Source organism: Amblyraja radiata, chromosome 10 (genome assembly GCF_010909765.2).
Source record: "Amblyraja radiata isolate CabotCenter1 chromosome 10, sAmbRad1.1.pri, whole genome shotgun sequence".
Classification (NCBI taxonomy): domain Eukaryota; kingdom Metazoa; phylum Chordata; class Chondrichthyes; order Rajiformes; family Rajidae; genus Amblyraja; species Amblyraja radiata.
The window spans coordinates 31,624,154-31,642,375 of record NC_045965.1 but is presented as its reverse complement, the minus strand read 5'-3'; the positions used below and the strand labels follow the sequence as shown (position 1 = coordinate 31,642,375).

The following is an 18,222-nucleotide window of genomic DNA, read 5'->3' as shown; positions in this document are numbered from 1 at the left end:
CAAAGTCATTGAGAAAGATGATTAATCAGTCATGGCTCAAGATGAAAATAAAAGAGTGGAATGTGTATGATATTTAGAGAATAACTGTATTTTCAGCATTTATTTTTCCATCTTCTGACGATTTTCTCTTTTTCTGTAGTCTGCCTTATCATATGTTTTAGTTTAACCATGATTTTCTTTAGTGAATTCCTCCTTTTTGATTATATTTTTATAATTCCTCTGCTTTCTGACAATATCTGCAGTGACTCTCAGTCTGCCATGAACTGGTTGGATTCATAATCATTTATGTTCCATAATTATGTATTATAATGGTAAACTGCATAATGTACCCGACAAACGGTCTAAAATTGCTTGTGGGAATGGTTCCTACGTCTCAGAACTCTAGGTACTAACATTATCACACATCACTTTGATGTGCAGGTATAGGCAACCAAAGCAATTATCTCAGTTCTCAGGACAATCATTGGAATATTAAAAGTGTGATAAGATAACAATGAGGTGTTGTGTTGGCAGAAGCAATAAGTAAATTGAGATTGACTTTCATTACCTGGACAGATTGAAGCAGCCATCAATGGAACATCACTCCTCTCCCAATGGAGTTTGCAGAGGCCCAGTCGGCTTTCGCATTTGGAGCTGATTTAAATATGCCAATTTTAATCATGATGCCAAGAAATAAACTGCTAGAGGAGGGAAACAAAACTGGGTAACAAAGCATTGGGGGAGAAAGAGGAAGGGAATCTGGGTGAATCAGACAGAGAAAGGAACACAGAGGGTGCAGGTAACCTGAAATTGGAAAATTCAACGTTCATTTCTTTAGATTTGTGGACAACTCAGGCAGAATATAGTGTTACATAGATACATAGAAAATAGGTGCAGGAGTAGGCCATTCGGCCCTTCGAGCCTGCACCGTCATTCAATATGATCATGGCTGATCATCCAACTCAGTATCCCGTACCTGCCTTCTCTCCATACCCCCTGATCCCTTTAGCCACAAGGGCCACATCTAACTCCCTCTTAACTATAGCCAATGAACTGGCCTCAACTACCTTCTGTGGCAGAGAGTTCCAGAGATTCACCACTCTCTGTGTGAAAAATGTTTTTCTCATCTCGGTCTTAAAGGATTTCCCCTCTATCCTTAAGCTGTGACCCCTTGTCCTGGACTTCCCCAACATCGGGAACAATCTTCCTGCATCTAGCCTGTCCAACCCCTTAAGAATTTTGTAAGTTTCTATAAGATCCGTTGTTGTTGTTCTTCTAGTGTACATTTGGCCTCAACTTGGCAGTGAAGAAGAGTGCAATGGCCTTCCTTAATCTTCCAGTTGTATGCAATTTCAACTCCACTTCCCATTCCCTTGCCAAACTGTCTGTCTTCAGCCATCAGGTAGCCCACACCCTCTATGCTTCTTTCTTTCACCTTCTAATCCTCGCAAATTTTCTCACCTGCCCCCTTTTTCCATCACCACCATCTCCAGCCCTCTGACACCCAATTTTGTTTTCTTCCCCCAACTAGTTCCATTTGCCCATCATCCCTTCCATATCTGGTTCCACAGTAGACATAAAATGCTGGAGTAACTCAGCGGGACAGGCAGCATTTCTGGAGAGGAGGAATGAGTGACTTTTCGGGTCGAGACCCTTCTTCAGACTGATTGTTCACATATCATCTTCCAAATCTATCAGATTCTGCCTCTAACTCCAACCACTCTCCCCCACCTACCAAATCTGACTCTTTCATGTCTCCTTATCTCTTTATACTTATCGCCCACCAGCCAACATCTTCCAACTTCACCACTTTCTCTACTCCACATGGCTCCATGTGCCCATCATCTCCCACCTATCAGCTTCCAGCCCCCGTCTCAGCCCTCCATCTCACCTCTTTATCCTGCTATCTCCCTTCACGCTCAGTCCTAATGCAGAGTCTCAACCAGAAAAGTTAACTGTCCTTCAGGCTCCACAATTGTTACCTGACCCGTTGAGTTCGTCCAGCATTTTGTTTTTTTGCTCCAGATGTTTTTGCCGTAGAGGTGCTCATTGATGGTCAGGATCAAAAGGAGGTTTTATTTAAATCTAATTGCAAATGGGGTCCAAATGAAGCATGTCAATCGGGGGGGGGGGGGGGGGGGGGGGGGGGGGGTAGAATGAGGTTTCAGCAGATGTAATTGTTGGGTTTGGTTGGAGAATCAGAGGTTTACAGCCCTACCAGGACCAATTCCTTTCATGGTTTTCTTGCTGTGAATTGTCCCATAATACACAATTTTCTCCCAGCACCACCAATCTCCCCTTCTCACCTGACTGTATATCATATCAAGATATTGTACCACATATGCTTCCTTTTTGATACAATTTTTGGGGGATTTATATAATGTAGAAGAAATATTCCGAGGTATTTAAATATGAAATCATATTCAATACTTCCTCATAACTGACAAACGATTTGAACAAAGTGTTGTTTTCTTATAGATTCATCTTTTTAAGGATACATTTTGATACACCACTCTCAATGCATTGGGGTGATTCTCAGCAGAGACTGAAAACAGACAACCTGCCACTATTATTTCCACCCTATAATAAACAATGAATCTTCACATTCTCTCAAAGAAAGACTCTAAAAATGTTTTTTTTGTATGCCTTTGCTTAAACTTAACTTCAAGCATTTCATGTTTGACTCATGTCATTGATTCTTGAATCATCATCCATTATTTCTGGAGATGGTGCCAGGATTTCTACTCTGAAGATCCAACAAATTATTGGTGTTGGTTTGAAAATATGGAGAGGATCATGAAAAAAGACACAACATGCTAGAGTAACTCAATGGGTCAGGCAGCATCCCTGGGTTACATGGATGTGATGTTTTGGGTCGGGACCCTTCTGCAGACAGATTGTGGGGATGTAGGGGGAGGGGGCTTAGGGAAGAAAGCTAGAGGAGAGGCGAGGCAGAACAAAGCATGGCACTTAATAGGTGAATACAGGGATGGGGGGTTTTGAATGGACAGATGTTTGAACAAGGGCCATAGATGGAAAAAAAGGTGTGTGACAAATGGATTGGAGATTTGCAAATTGTGAAGCAAGAAGAAGGAATGAAGGCGAGGGAGAGGGGAGAAATAGGTGCCAGTTGTGTTGGGGTGCAGGGGGGGGGGGGGGGTCATGATGTCGTCTGGGGCATCATGACTAAATTTGTTGAGAAATACTCCCATCTGTTTGACTGTACTTTTTTCTTTACATTGCAGTTCCCCCACCATATTTCTTCAATGCATTACACATCCAATAAATTTGCAGCGTCTTAAATGTTCCTGTTGAGCCATGCAATTCTTCATAATATCTATGCATGATATCAATGTAGCACAGTGGGAGAGCTTTCACATCTTTCATTAGGAAGTTATTGGATCGGGCTGACAATATTGTTACACAAATTGAGAAGCAAAAACTGCAGATGATGGAAATCTAAAGTAAGAATTGAAAAAGCTGGATCTATAATGCAAGTTAGGCAACTTCAGTAGAAAAAGAAACAGAGTTAATAGCTTAGGTTGAACAAAAAGTCATCAATCTGAAACATTATTTTCTTCTCTATCCAAAATTCATACCCAATCTACTAAGCTCCACTAACCATTTCTCTTTTTTATTACTATCACAGTATTGCATTTTGTTTGAGACTTTAAATTGGTTACTCTTCACTCAAAAATTCTACAGCTCTATTACCAATGTTTGTGCGATTTCCTTATGTTTCCAGGCCAATATTTGTCCATCAATCAATACCTAAAGATGAATGATCAGGGTAATATCACAATCTACTTCTAAGACTCTGTTTCATATTGACTCCAGAGTTTACAAAAGTTATTACACAGCACTTTATTTTTTTTTAGTGTTTCACAATATCCAGAGGTCAAGCAAGATCTCATAAATTCTAGGTTTATTACATCCAGTACTAAAAGGTATAGGCACAGGCCACTCGCTACTACACAGGCTTTAGTTTACTTTTGTAATACAGCACAGAAACAGGCCCTTCGGCCCAGCGAGTTCATGCCAACCATCGATCACCCACACATTAGTCGCATGTTAACCCATCTTACACACTTGAGGCAATTTACAGAAGCCTATAAACCTGAAGTCACAGGGACAATGTACAAGTACTGCACAGATAGCCATTACCTCTGTGCTACTGTGCTGCCCCATTTTCTAAGGGAAAATGGTACAACTTCATCTATTCCTAATTCCTTGGCTATGTGTGCCATCTAGCCTCACATCCTTACTTACACTGACAACATCCCCAACTGAAATTTCCTAAATTGTTGCCTGGACAGTGGAAGTGCAAGTGTAGCTGAAATATTTTAAAGCAGGTTGAACCAGACAAATATGGGTCTGTCTCAAATTCCAAAAGGCCTCTTGGAGCTCTATCATCATCATCAGATAGATATACTGTAGATAGAAACAAATATTTGTTCTCATCTGTATTAAGCAATTATCAGGCAACTGAACCATCCTCTCACCAGCTAGAATGTGGTCCTACCTCATTGGAGACATTTGAACAATCTTTAATAGTGAGATTAAACGAGAACTTACCAGTTTGAAGTTTGATCTTTATTTTATGAGGAGTTACGATGAGGGACTACGTGAAGAAGACCCCGTCCAGGCGCACACGCGTCAATCCTCAAAGCAGCGGTGTGAAATCACAGATAATAATAACCGAAGCATAATAGTAAGATAAGTGAGAAACCAGAACTTCCAGCTGACGTTTATGAGGGTGGGACCGGAGGGCACGTAGTCCCTCATCGTAACTCCTCTTAAAATAAAGATCAAACTTCAAACTGGTATGTTCTCATTTAATCTTACTATTTTACTTCGGAGTCACGTTTGTCTCACTGCATTGATTGACCCTAAATGAGTGAAAACCATAATAATATATAACCATAAAATTGATGCAATCAGTTAATGGTTTATTTATCATAACAAAAATGTTCCCCTTTTTCCCAGAGGGGAACTTAACACTGAATCCAAAACAGCACCACCAAATACCCCAGGTTCTGCAATCTCCTTATGGCAATAATTGTGAAACATCCGTTCACTTGTCCATCCTGTGGTCGCGAGGATATGGTCTATTGGGACGTCCAAATCCTGGGCCGCCGATGTTGATGCCGCCCTGGTGGAATGAGATTTAAATTTGTCAGTATCAATCCCTGCATCAACCAGCACCTGCTTCAGCCACCTTGAGATAGTCTGCACTGACACTTTCTTATGTGTTTTTTTATGGCTGATAAAGAATGCTGATTCAGCACCTCTTAAGGTCCTGGTGGCTTCAATGTAACATCTTAAATGTGACACTACACATAGTCTTGGGTCCGTAGGATATGCTGAAAAAAACAACTTACACCCCATGATTCCAGGTCTGCTCTGTTTGAGTAAATCATAGACATAGAATGTAATGACATCTGCTGCTATTACCATCCTATCTATTCATAATTTCTACAATGTCTGCACTCTATGTGCTGAAACTAGTGCCATGAGCATAACTACCTTCATGGTAACCTTGGCCAAAGACAGAACTGAAATGGGAGTCAATTGACGAAGTAACATCAGCACATCCCTCACATTCCAGATTTATGTATACCTGGGTCTAGGAGGCTTGGAATTGAAAATTCCCTTCATAAACCTACAGACCAAAGGGTGTGATCCTATAAGATATTGTTCTCCCTCCATAAATATGCAGAGAGGGCACTTCTTGCAGTATTGATCGCACTATAACTTAATTTAAAATCAAAATAGAGAGTTGACAGAAACTCTAACACATCTGGGATGTTTGTAGTGTGGTCTGAAATATTCTGCCTTAAGCAAAACACCTCCCATTTTCTTATGTAAGAAATGTACTGCTTTTGGGTACTATTCCTCCAGGCTGCTGCAATAACATCCACAATACGATCTGATAGTCCTCTTCCGAGATATGGCCTCCTTAGAACCTGCAAATCAACAAACCTATACGATCATGTAAAGGATGCGAATCACCAGTTACAGGGTGCACAAGTAGGTTTTCTTGTTTAGGAATAACCATAAGAGGCTTTGTGATCATTTTTAACACCAGTGGGTACCATGGTTGTGTAGGCCAATCTGGTACCACCAACACTCCTGAAGCGGAGTCCTGCTTGATCTTTTGTAGACACCTACTAATGAGACAAAATGGAGGAAATGCATACAAAAACATTCCACCCCAATGTAGCGAGAATGCATCCACCGCTGCTGCACCAGGATCTGGTTCCCATGAAACATATTTAGGTAATTGGTGGTTAAGTCTAGATGCAAACAAGTCAATTTCTGGCTCCCCAAATTGTGCAACAATTGTCACGATTTAACATCTATTCTGTATTGTCATTGAATTTACGTGACCTGGTGACTGCTATTATGTTGAATCTACCTGGTAGGTAGATTGCTGAAAGCCAAATGTTTCTGCTAATACACCAGTTCCAGATAACGTTTGCCAATCTATCACAAGATTCTGACTTGATTCCACCCATGTGATTAACATACGCTACAGCCGTAGTGTTGTCAATCTGAACCTGCACATGCAAGTTTTGCACATTAGAGCAATAAGCTTTAAGCCCATAAAATGTACCTAACAGCTCTAGGTAATTGATCCCATGTGCTTGGAGCAAAGGTACTTCTTCCACATTACATCTACCTCCACAGCTGGAAATAGTATCAGTAACGCCCCAACCTAGAGCACTTACATCAGTCTGCAGAATAATAGCAGGTGTTTCCACCAGAATTTCCCTGGAAGCATTTGAGACACTCCTGATTCACCATTGTATTTCAGTAATAGCTGTTACTGGTAATTGCATGGGCCTATCAAAATGCCCTAAATGTCTCCTCAATATTTGTACCTTTGCTCGCTGCAGTTGCTGATAGTGCAGTGGACCAAACTGCACAGCTGGAAATGAAGCAATTAGTTTGCCAAGCAAGCTTGCCACTTGCCTAATTGATGGTTGATGCTGTGTAATGAGCTTGATACAACCCTCAATTAACTGCAGCCTTTTATCCTTGGGCAAAGTCACTATAATGTGTTCTGAATTAATAGTGAAACCCAAGTAATCAATTACTGTGCTTGGTGACAATTTGGATTTATCTGGATGTATCACAAACCCCAGCCTCTCAAATGTGAGCTTGACTATTGACACCGATGCTTCTGTTGTAGCCCGAGTGTCACCCACAATTAAAATATCATCCAAATAAGCCATTACCAAATGATCCTGCGCTCTTAGCAATGCTAAGATTGGTTTTTAACAATTTTGAAAAAGGGGCTGAGGCAATGCTTTAAACTGCCATAATTGGCTCATCCAGTTCAACTTTAAGCATCTTCGATCATTACCATGCACAGCCACAGAGTAATATGCATCTTGCAGATCTATGCTGGCCATATAGCTTTTTCTTGAAATTAGCTGTATAGCATTGGCAAATGTCTCAATTTTAAAATGTTTATACTGTACAAAAGGGTTAAGACTTGTCAGATCGAGAATAATTCTACAGCCACCATCGTTTTTTGCTCTAGGAAAAATGTTTGACACAAATTGGTGAACTGACTTTTCAATTACTCCTTTCCCACACAATATTTCAAGTTCCGCCTGAATGTCCATATTCTCTTCTTTTGAGAAAATAAATGTCCGACTTGAAACATGTTGAGTAGGAGGATCCAAATATGGGTAGAATTCAATTCTGAACCCCATAATACGGCACAGTATAAATGCATCAGATGTTATTTTTTGCCATTCTTTTAGGAAGAATTGTAACCTTGCCCCAATTTGCAAATGTGAAACACTTAATATGTCTCTTCCAGGATCAGACCCACCTACCTCAGGCTTTGCTGGTGACAAATGTTGTCCTCTGCTCTTAATGGGAACACTGTAACCTCCATGTGTCCCAGGAGCAGTCCGCCAATAACGTGTATATGGGTACGACCGACTTCACCGGCCCCAGTCACCGCCCTTCGGTAGGGAAATTGCCTTCGAACAGATCTGCCAAGCACCGGTGGTTTTATCATTCCCACGGTTTTTGCTTCTTCATTCAGGTCTTTCACCCTTTTGGCTAGATTTTCTCCAAAAAGCAGATTAGCCAATTGAATATTAGTTGGTTTACAGAGCCCCGTAAACTTAGGATGTATGTTAGGCCTTATAGCACTTTTACGAATACAGTTTATTTCAAAGTGCGCATTACACATGAGTGCTAATTCATCCTGTTGTGACGCAGTCACGTGTTCTTCATCCAGGTCTCTGGCAAAAGCCGTAATACTTGACCCCAGCAATCTTAACACCCGCTGTAATTTCATTTCTTGTGCGTGCCCAAATAGCCCCATATTACATTATTTACTGCTGGGACTGCTAGCAGTGCGCAATTCTGCGGGGTTTCATATTTTTTGACAGTCTCATCCATAGTCAGTTCCTCCAGCTGATGGGAGAGCAAGTAATTTATTGTCATTGCTATTTCCCCTGCCAAAGGTTCCCCTTTCAGTCTGGGAACGGAGAATCTTTGGGCCAGACCTGGTATTCTGGGCTCTGTTACTGGGCTTTGGTCCTCATATGATTCGTCATCCGAATCTTGCTGCCCTGGAAATTCTTCCTCATAGTGGGACTGATCTGGTATCCCTGCTTCAGGTGTTTCTAGCGCTGGCTCTCCCGTAGGCCTACGCATAGTAAACCCTTTTGCAGCTGCTCCCCTTGCGGGCTCTCCCCTAGGCCCACGCATTGGCAGCCCTTTTTTAGGTGCTGCTGGCGCTGGCTCTCCTATAGGCCAACGCATAAATTATCTTTCCTCAGACACTGCTGGTGCTGGCTCTCCTGTAGGCCAACCCATATATTGTCTTTCATGAGACATTGCTGATGCTGGCTCTCCTGTAGGCCAACGCTGAGCCGGACCTTTTCCAGGCACTCCCTGCGCTGGCTCTTCTGTAGGCCAACGCGGACTGTACTCTTCCTAGAGTGGGTCCTGACAAATCATTTTCCCCATGAGGAATTCCAGGTTAGCGACCCGAGTAGACATAATGTCTTCCTGACGTGGGGTAATCTCCGGGTCTGATTCTTCCGAGTCTACTGGCCGATCAGTTTTTCTTTTGGCCTTGCACCCTAAAGGTGCTGTAACGGTACTTTTAGTTGCCGTTTCTGCAGTCGCTGGCTTTACTGCCACTGACTCTTTAATCGGGCGCCCACTACTCTCAGACCCGCGCGCGGTCCTCTTGAGTTTTACCTGCGGTACGCCTCCCTTTGCCTTTTCGCCCTTTCTCCATTCTAGACTTGTCTGGCACACAGCACAAAGTCTCCCGGAAGAAAGCGACCTGAAAGCGAAAGTGAAACCACTTACCTTCAGGCTTTTTGCACTCACCACTTGGAGGGGCTCTGCTCCTCCCAACACGGTTGCTACGTCTTCTTCACGTAGTCACTCACGTGACTCCAAAGTAAAACAGACTTTATCTTGCACTAAATGTTATGTCCTTTATCCTGTGTCTGCACACTGTCGATTGCTTGATTGTAATCATGTATGGTCTTTTCATTGACTGGATAGCATGCAACAAAAAAGCGTTTCATTATTAACAATAATAAACCAAACTGAAACTCTTCATATTATCCTCAATTTCATCCTCTAACCATCTAACCTTGTCCCCATTGTTGTGATGGAGCTAAAGAAAATAAAGATTTCAGCCAAATATTGGTGAGTGAAACCCTTTGATTAAAGAATCAGAGAAAATTAATGACCATCGACTACCTTACAGTGATTGTCTGGATAGTGCATCTGCCTCTCTCCTCTGTACATTAGTGCTCCACTGCTAGACGCTCTGCTGAGTCCAGTGTCAGACGGGGAAGTCAGATGGACCTGACCTCCAGCCCATCTCAGAATTCCACCTTTGAGCAAACAGGCACAGAAACAGAAAGTATTTGAACAGTGAGCAGGTGATAGCTGGTGGTTTTCAATGGAATTTCCAGAAAAGGTAAATGCAATTGCCTCACTTTTGCTGCTAATTGTAATTGCACCATTTCTTTTGTGTAATTTGTCTGTCTCATTGTATGTTGCTTATCCCTTGCGCTGTTAAAACTACTTTTGTTTACAGAAATGAGGATTTAATTCAGTATCACACAGTACAGTTTAGGAGAGAAAGAAAGTGATTTCCTTCACCCAATGAAGATCGTTGTTTTCTAATCATCTTACATATTTTTGTCAATCCATTAGGTTGGCCTCCGGCAGGCAAGGGATTCATATCAAGAACTTCAACACCAGATCTATCCTCACTGTTACCAACATTACAGAGGATCATTATGGCAATTACACGTGCGTGGCTGCCAATAAACTAGGGACAAGTAGTGCCAGTCATTTTCTACACAGTAAGTCTTGTAAAAGATTCCTGCATTTGTTATACTATATTTCAAAAAGAATACTGTGATGGTGAAACGGATTAAGAGAGCTGTATTTTAAAACTTACAATTTTGTTTCATATATAAAAATATATGAAAATACATTATGATATATTGTCAAGTCCTAGCAATCTAATTCCATTAATTTAACAACAATATTTTATGCTTCCCTTGTATAAACATGCTATTAGTTGTAATGCTTACTGCGATTGAATATTCACCAATAATATTCCAAATACATGAGAAATAGCTATCTGAGCCAGTGGTTGTAAGGATCCCCTTAGTTTCCTATTCCACACAAATTGAATCTTGACCCACCATTGTTACCAATTACAGAAAGGAAACAAAGAAGCTAGAAAGAAAAATTTAAGCCACATTACCCTAATTTAATTTTATCTCCTGATTTTATTTTGTATTGGATGTAGAATAATGATGATCATCTTACGTGGATTTTTTGTTAACTTAGTAAGATGTTGGAAATATGTATTGTTTGCTTTGTCAAGGAATTTCCATTCTTGGTGTAGATTTTAGTAATGTTAAGGTGGCTGTAAAATGTTTGCTGGATCCAATATTCCGGCTCAGAGGCTGCTTGGGAGAATAATGTGTTTATGTTTACAGACTTTCAATGTTCTTCCCCACAAATGGCATCATTAAGTTTCAAGTTTCAGTAACATAATTAGTGTTGAATTTGAAAGATGGAAGAGGGAAAGACAAACACCGTCCAATAAAGAGGTCCATTTTCAGCAAATCTTAATATTCTCCTTTGATATATAATTGCTGCATTCCGCATGTATGGTAGTTCCATCCCTTATTTCTGCCTCATCTCTTTAGAATCTTCTGGAACGCACACTGCCTGGTTTCATGGGTCTCCATTACATTTAAAAAATCTGATTCCAATAGCAGCTTTTCAGCTGAAGTGCTTTACTTACCTTCCCGTTAATTTAACCTACCCGTTTTGACAATGCCTCAAAGTTCAAGTGCAAAGGGTTGTTGCAGCATCAATGTGCATGTGAGATTGCTGGAATATCTAGGAATCTTTCCCTACCTCTCAACACCCTATCTGAAATCTAATATTTTTTTTGTTTCAAAAACATACAATAATAATTTTATACAATAATGTGCATGAGCCAAAATAGTCATGACTGCACTTTTATCACAGGAAATATATTTCAACATTGCACAACATTGGCATGATATTATATATTTATTAGATATTATCATTTATATATAAGCCTTGAACAAATAGTCGACGGTTGATCGTCGACAAGGAATCTGTCATTTGAAGGGCCAGTATTTGCACTGAATGCCTCTGTGTTTATGTACACTTTGCCACACTCTCTCTGTGACATGTGGGTTTCACCCAGATGCTCTGGTTTCTTCTCACATCACAAACATGTATGGGTTAATAGATTAATTGGCCACTGTCAATTGTGCTTGGGTAAATGGCTGAATCTGGAGGGAATTGATAAAAAATGTGGGGAGAATAAAAAAGGAATGACGTAAACTTTATGTAAATGGGTGTTAGCTGGTCAGTGCAGATCCGATGGGCCGAAGGGCCTGTTTCCATGCCATATGACTCTTTTTCAACATTTTAAAATCATAGTAATCATTGGAAATAATTATGAAACCAATAAACTTTAAAAAATAAAAATAATATAAAGTAATTTACTTTCCTCCTCATGCACAACTGGAGACCCACTCAAAGGAAATGCGGTTTCCACCCTGTGCCAGATCACAAGAACAGATTTCTAAGTCAAATCCCAGATGTCTCCAGATAGAATTTGCTAAATGAACACCAATGAGTTAACGAGAATATATTCTTCCAGCGTTCGATGTGCCAAAGGTTCAGCTCCTGTCAAGAACTGTCGCATGCAGCCCTGCAGCAGTCAGCAAGTCCAACTCAGCGGGCTCCCAAACACTCGTGTCTATGGACTGTACATATGTCAGGTGTTTGTCAGCTGACCTGCAGTAAAACAGTAACATAAAATAGTACTTAAAATGGTAACCCTGCAAAGACTTTGTTCCATGAAAAAGCAGTGTGGAAAATTGGTGAATAATACTTTAGGATTATTCAGAAGGAGTGGAGAAATGGAAATATTTGCACCAAACCAAATTTCCACCTGGGCTCTTTAGAATTTGAGGCTCTAATCTTTTGATACGTCAGTTGAAAAGATTGCAATGATCAAAAAAATGGTGCATTGTTTAACCTTGAATCTTTGGTTTCCTTCCACATATTGTAGAAATCTGAAATAATGCTTGCCGTTTTTGAAGCAGTTTATATTCATTTCTATCTTTGTTCCCCATTTTAATTTTGACAGTGCCCTTGAATTAGACGTCGCTATTCAATGTACATTAAACTCTGCAAATTAGGAATTCAGTAAAAGATAATGTTTTATTTAGAGCATCCATCTACATTTATTTTCACAATTTTGTTTATTTTCACTTTTGCCAACTTCAAATCTATATATGGTTTGATTTTATTGTATGATTATGATGAAAATCAACTAAAAGTTTACTGATTCATAAACAAAAATGTTACCAGACAAAAGTAGATGCAAAAGTTACAAGGTCAAATAGTCAAATGAGAATTTGTCATTTTGAAGGAAGTATTTTCATGAAAATCTACTTGGCAAACATTTTTTAGATGAGCAATGCATTTTCTAATTTTTCAGTGATATAATGCAGAAAACAGCCTTTTAATCGTTTTTTTCCTAAAGTCCAAATGAAGGGCTGCAGCTAACTGCACATTGGAAATAAAACAAGTGCCCAGAGACACTAGGGACAGCACAGTGGTAGAGTTGCTGCCTTATAGCGCCAGAGACCTAAATTCAATCGTGACTATGGGTGCTGTCTGTATGTAGTTTGTCCATTCTTCCTGTGACCACGTGGTTTTTCTCCGGGTGCTCCGGTTTCCTCACACATTCCATAGATGTGCAGGTTTGTAGGTTAATTGCCTTCTGTAAATTGTCCCTAGTGTGTAGGATAGAGCTATATTGCTGATTGCTGGGTGGCGCAGACTTGGTGGACCGAAGGGCCTGTTTCCACGTTCTACCTCTAAACTAAAAGCATGACAGTGGTTTAGTGATGCCAGATTTAAATCTTTGTCAGTGCATTCCGATCAATACTAAAACCAGGGTAAATGCATTTGTGGCAATGCATTTGAGGCACTTTATGGATTGCATTTGCTCATCATTAGTTGGCACAATGCCATTTTACTATGATTTCCAAAAGATAGTCTCAGCTAATCCTAAAAGTATATATCAGTTTACAGCAAAATGATTAGAGGGCTGAGGATCCAAAAATCTGACTCTAGGGAGTCATTTAAAAATGTAGAATTAAAATATCATGCATTGATATCAAATACCCATTTTCATTTGGATTATTTGAAACCAAAAATAAATAGTTTAGGGCCTGAAGGATTATTAATCTTTCCCATGTGTAAAATGATAAATCTAATCACATTTTAGACATTTGAAAGAAGGCTCGTGAATAAAGAAAACTAGAGTAATATCTGTGTCACACCGTTAATGAATTTAAGCAGAATTGCAATTGTCAAGGAGGAATATGGCTCTGAAATAATCTGATTACATTTCTATTTGCAGCCTTTGAATATGCAGTATATTCCTTCTTATTGGTTTACCAAAGAAAAATGCAGTTAATGATTTTGGTTATCAGCACAACTAAAACATTGCCCTGCTTGCTAACTGAAAACTTGGGCAATGATAAATGATTATTCCCCAGAGTACTTGGAATAAAATAATGCAAATCCTTATAGCAGAGTATTGATATTTCAGATATTGTACAAAAACAAATCTCTGCTTTGCCATTTCTTTGTGATGGAGTGATCATTGGGGAATGTCAAGAAGGTCAGCAAGTTCAGAGGCCTGATGATGCCTACACCTTCCATAATAACATTAGACATAATATCAAATCTTCTATTCATTACCTCCTTTAATATGGCAAGCCATCCCAATGCACTTTATTAAAAATAAATTTGACATTGATTGGTTTGAGGTATGCCAGTTTGCAGGAATGCCTCCGAGCTTCCAGGATCAATACTGTCAATAAAGAGGAGGCCATTTAAAACTGAGATGAGAAAAAACGTTTTCACCCAGAAGGTTGTGAATTTGTGGAATTCTCTGCTACAAAAGGCAGTAGAGGCCAATTCACTGGAAGAATTTAAAATAGAGTTAGATAGAGCTCTAGGGGCTAGCGGAATCAAGGGGTACAGGGAGAAGGCAGGCACGGGTTATTGATTGTGGATGACCAGCCATGATCACAATGAATGGCGGTGCTGGCTCGAAGGGTCGAATGGAAAGATTAGAAGAGCAAAATAGGAGAACTATATTAAAATATACTTCTCCCTTAAAATTTGATATTATAATTGAGGAATCAATGGACGTACATCAGGGTCTCTCTGTTCCCTAATTGTCTACCATTCCTGGTTATGTCCAGCTCTTTAATGAAAATTTTCAGATGCTTATTACAACACATGACTGTGTCCAATAAAATTGGTAGGGATAATATTGGAAAAAATTCTGAGTATCAGAATTAAATTACATTTGAAAAGGCAGGGCAGGATTGATCAAACATAGCTCGCACGGCTTTAATGGTGGGAGATCCCCTCTGACTAATTGAGCTTTTTGAAGATATAGCAAACTATTAACATGGACAGAGCTAATGCTGCAGTAAGTTCAGTAAGGTATTTGACAATGTCCCACATGGAAGACTGGTACAAATGGTTAGAGCCATAGGATCATGACAAGGTGGTAAATTGGATCCAAGGTTGGCTTGGTAATAGGGAACAAAGAGTTACGGTGGAAGCCTGTGGAAGCCTGTGACCAGTGACAGCACAGTGGGACAGCTGGTAGATTTGCAGGCTCATAGCGCCAGAGACCGGGTTCAATCCTGACCCTGGGAGTTTGCACATTTTCCCAGTGATAGCGAGAGTGATAGGTGATGAATGATCAGCATGAACTCAGTGGGATGGAGGACCTGTTTCCATGTTGTATCTTTCTATTCAATTGGTGTACTATAAGGATTAATGCTGGTGCGTGTAATTTTTCTAAAATACTTTAATGACTTGGTTGTTGGTGTAGGAGGTATGGTTAGTAAGTTTGTAGAGGAGTTTGGTCTTAGGTTACAGAATAATATTGATCACCATGTAAATTGGGTGGAAAAATAGCAGATGGAATTTAATTCCAATAAATACTCGGTGATGCATTTTGCAAGGTAGATAAGGGTGAAAAAGGATGCTGACCTTCTACAAACTGGGGCATAAAGTGTAAGGGTTCGGTAGTCATAATGCAACTGCATAAATGTTTTATTAGGCCAGAAACGGAGTACTGTGTGCACTTCAGGTCTCTACTTTATAAGAAAGATGGGTTGCCTTGGATATGACACAGGAGGTTCACCAGGATTTTGCCTAGAATGGAATATTTCACTTATGAGGGAAGGCTGGATAAGTTGGGTTTGTTTACGAGACCTGGCAACATCCTCTTAATTCGTCTCAGCACTCTTTCCAGCTTATGACATCTTTCCTATAGCAGGGTTACCAAAACTGAACTAAGTATTCAAATTGCGGCCTCATTAGTCGTTAGTTAAGATGGTCATTGAGGGGATTTCCAAACCTCTAACATTCATCTGAAATTTATCTTTCCAAACCGGTACTTTTCCAATCAAAATGAAAATAGCAAAAGTCATACCAATATACAAAACTGGGAACAAGCATCATTTCACAAACTACAGACCTGTTTCTTTACTCCCTCAATTCTCCAAAATACTAGAAAAAATGTTCAACAATAGACTAGATATATTTGTAGAAAAGCATAAACTAATCACTGAAAGTCAATATGGATTCAGATCAAACAGATCAACATCACTTGCAATAATAGAATCAATTGAAGATATCACAAACGCTATTGACAATAAACTATATGCAGCTGGGATATTTATTGATATAAAGAAAGCATTTGATACGATCAATCATGATATTTTATTAAAAAAATTAGAAAGGTATGGCATCAGAGGTCTAGTACTGGATTGGATAAAAAGCTATTTAAGTAACAGGCAACAGTTTGTGAAGCTGGGCAGCTACAGTTCTACATGTTTGGACATTGCTTGTGGTGTCCCCCAGGGGTCAGTGTTGGGTCCAAAACTATTCATCATGTATATAAACGACATTTGTAATGCCTTGAGGCTGGTCTTGTTTGCAGACTACACAAATATTTTTTGTTCTGGGGGAGAATTTAAAACAACTACTGGACAAAATAACAAAAGAAATGGGCAAACTGAAAACATGGTTTGACAGGAACAAAATATCATTAAACTTGAGCAAAACCAAAATAATGTTATTTGGTAATTGCAGAACAAATACACAAGCAAATATAAAGATAAATGGGGTTGAAATTGAACGAGTTCATGAAAATAAATTTCTTAGGGTTATAATGGATGTTAGAATCAGCTGTAAATCACACATTAAACATGTACAATCCAAACTGTCAAAAAGTATTTCTGTATTACACAAAGTTAAGCAGGTTCTGGATCACAAATCACTCCGTATTCTCTACTGTTCACTAATCTTACCCTATTTAAATTACTGTGCAGAAGTCTGGGGCAATAACTATAAAAGTTCGCTACATTCATTAACTATTCTGCAAAAAAGAGCAATACGTATTATTCACAATGTCAGGTATCTGGGTCACACTAATCCATTATTCTTACAGTCAAAATTATTAAAATTAGAAGATTTGGTTGCATTTAAAACAGCACAGATAATGTTTAGGGCCAAAAATAAAAACTTACCTGGAAATATACAAAAATTATTCAATGAGCGAGTGGGGAGTTATAATTTAAGAAGAATATTTAATTTTAAGGTACAAAGAGTCCGCACGACCAGAAAAACTTTTTGTATTTCGGTCTGTGGAGTAGGATTGTGGAACAGTTTGAATGTGGAGTTAAAGCAATGTCCAAACATGAACCAGTTCAAAATGACATACAAAAAACTTTTTTACACAAGGTACAGGGATGAAGGGGATGGTTGACAAACAGGGGTTGGTGTTTGTTTATTATTTTATTTATTATTTATTTATGTTTTTTGGTTACTTCATACATATTACTTGTATGTGTATATCAGTTGTATGTATGTATATGTCTGTATGCATCTCTGAAAATTGTCTGGGGTATTATTATGATTAATTAATTAATTATTAAATATGGAAGAAGGGTTTAGGGAGAAGGGGTGAGATTAAATAAATTATTCTTCTTCTCACTCCTTTTCGAGCTTGTAAAGAAAAAGTGTTGGACATTTAAATTTTGCTTTATGCTTTTCATTGCTTTGCAAATATTGCCTGGAATGTCCAATAGTTTGACTATTTCGATTTTGTTGTTGTTATTTATTCCTATTTATGTCTTTACTTGTTCGGAACAAATAAACAAATCAAATCAAAAATCAAATCAACCAATGTCTTGTACACTGTAATAAAATGTACAAACTTCTATATTCAATACACTGATTGAGGAAGGCCAATGTACCAGCCTATCTACCTGTGATGCCACAATCAGAGAACTATGTATAGGAAAGAATTGCAGATGCTGGTTTAAAGGTAGACACAAAATGCTGGAGTAACTCAGCAGGTCAGGCAGCATCTCTGGAGAGAATGAATGGGTGACGTTTCGGGTGGAGACCCTTCTTCAGACTGATGTCAGCGGAGGAGATGGGACAAAGATAGAACGTAGTTAGAGACAGTAAGACTAGTGGGCCTAACTCTTACAATGGAGGAGGCCTAGGACAGAAAGATCAGATTGCAAATGATTTGGGGAGTTGAAATGCAGAGCCACTGGGAGA

At 39.4% G+C, this 18,222-nt stretch overlaps 1 protein-coding gene across 1 annotated transcript in view; it reads left to right on the top strand.

The window, feature by feature from the left end:
- Positions 1–18,222, top strand: part of negr1 (neuronal growth regulator 1) — a 390,630-nt gene that overhangs the window by 346,645 nt on the left and 25,763 nt on the right. The window contains exon 6 of the mRNA XM_033028493.1: positions 10,195–10,346. Coding sequence (XP_032884384.1) covers positions 10,195–10,346 — 152 coding nt within the window. The remainder of the gene's footprint in view (positions 1–10,194; positions 10,347–18,222) is intronic.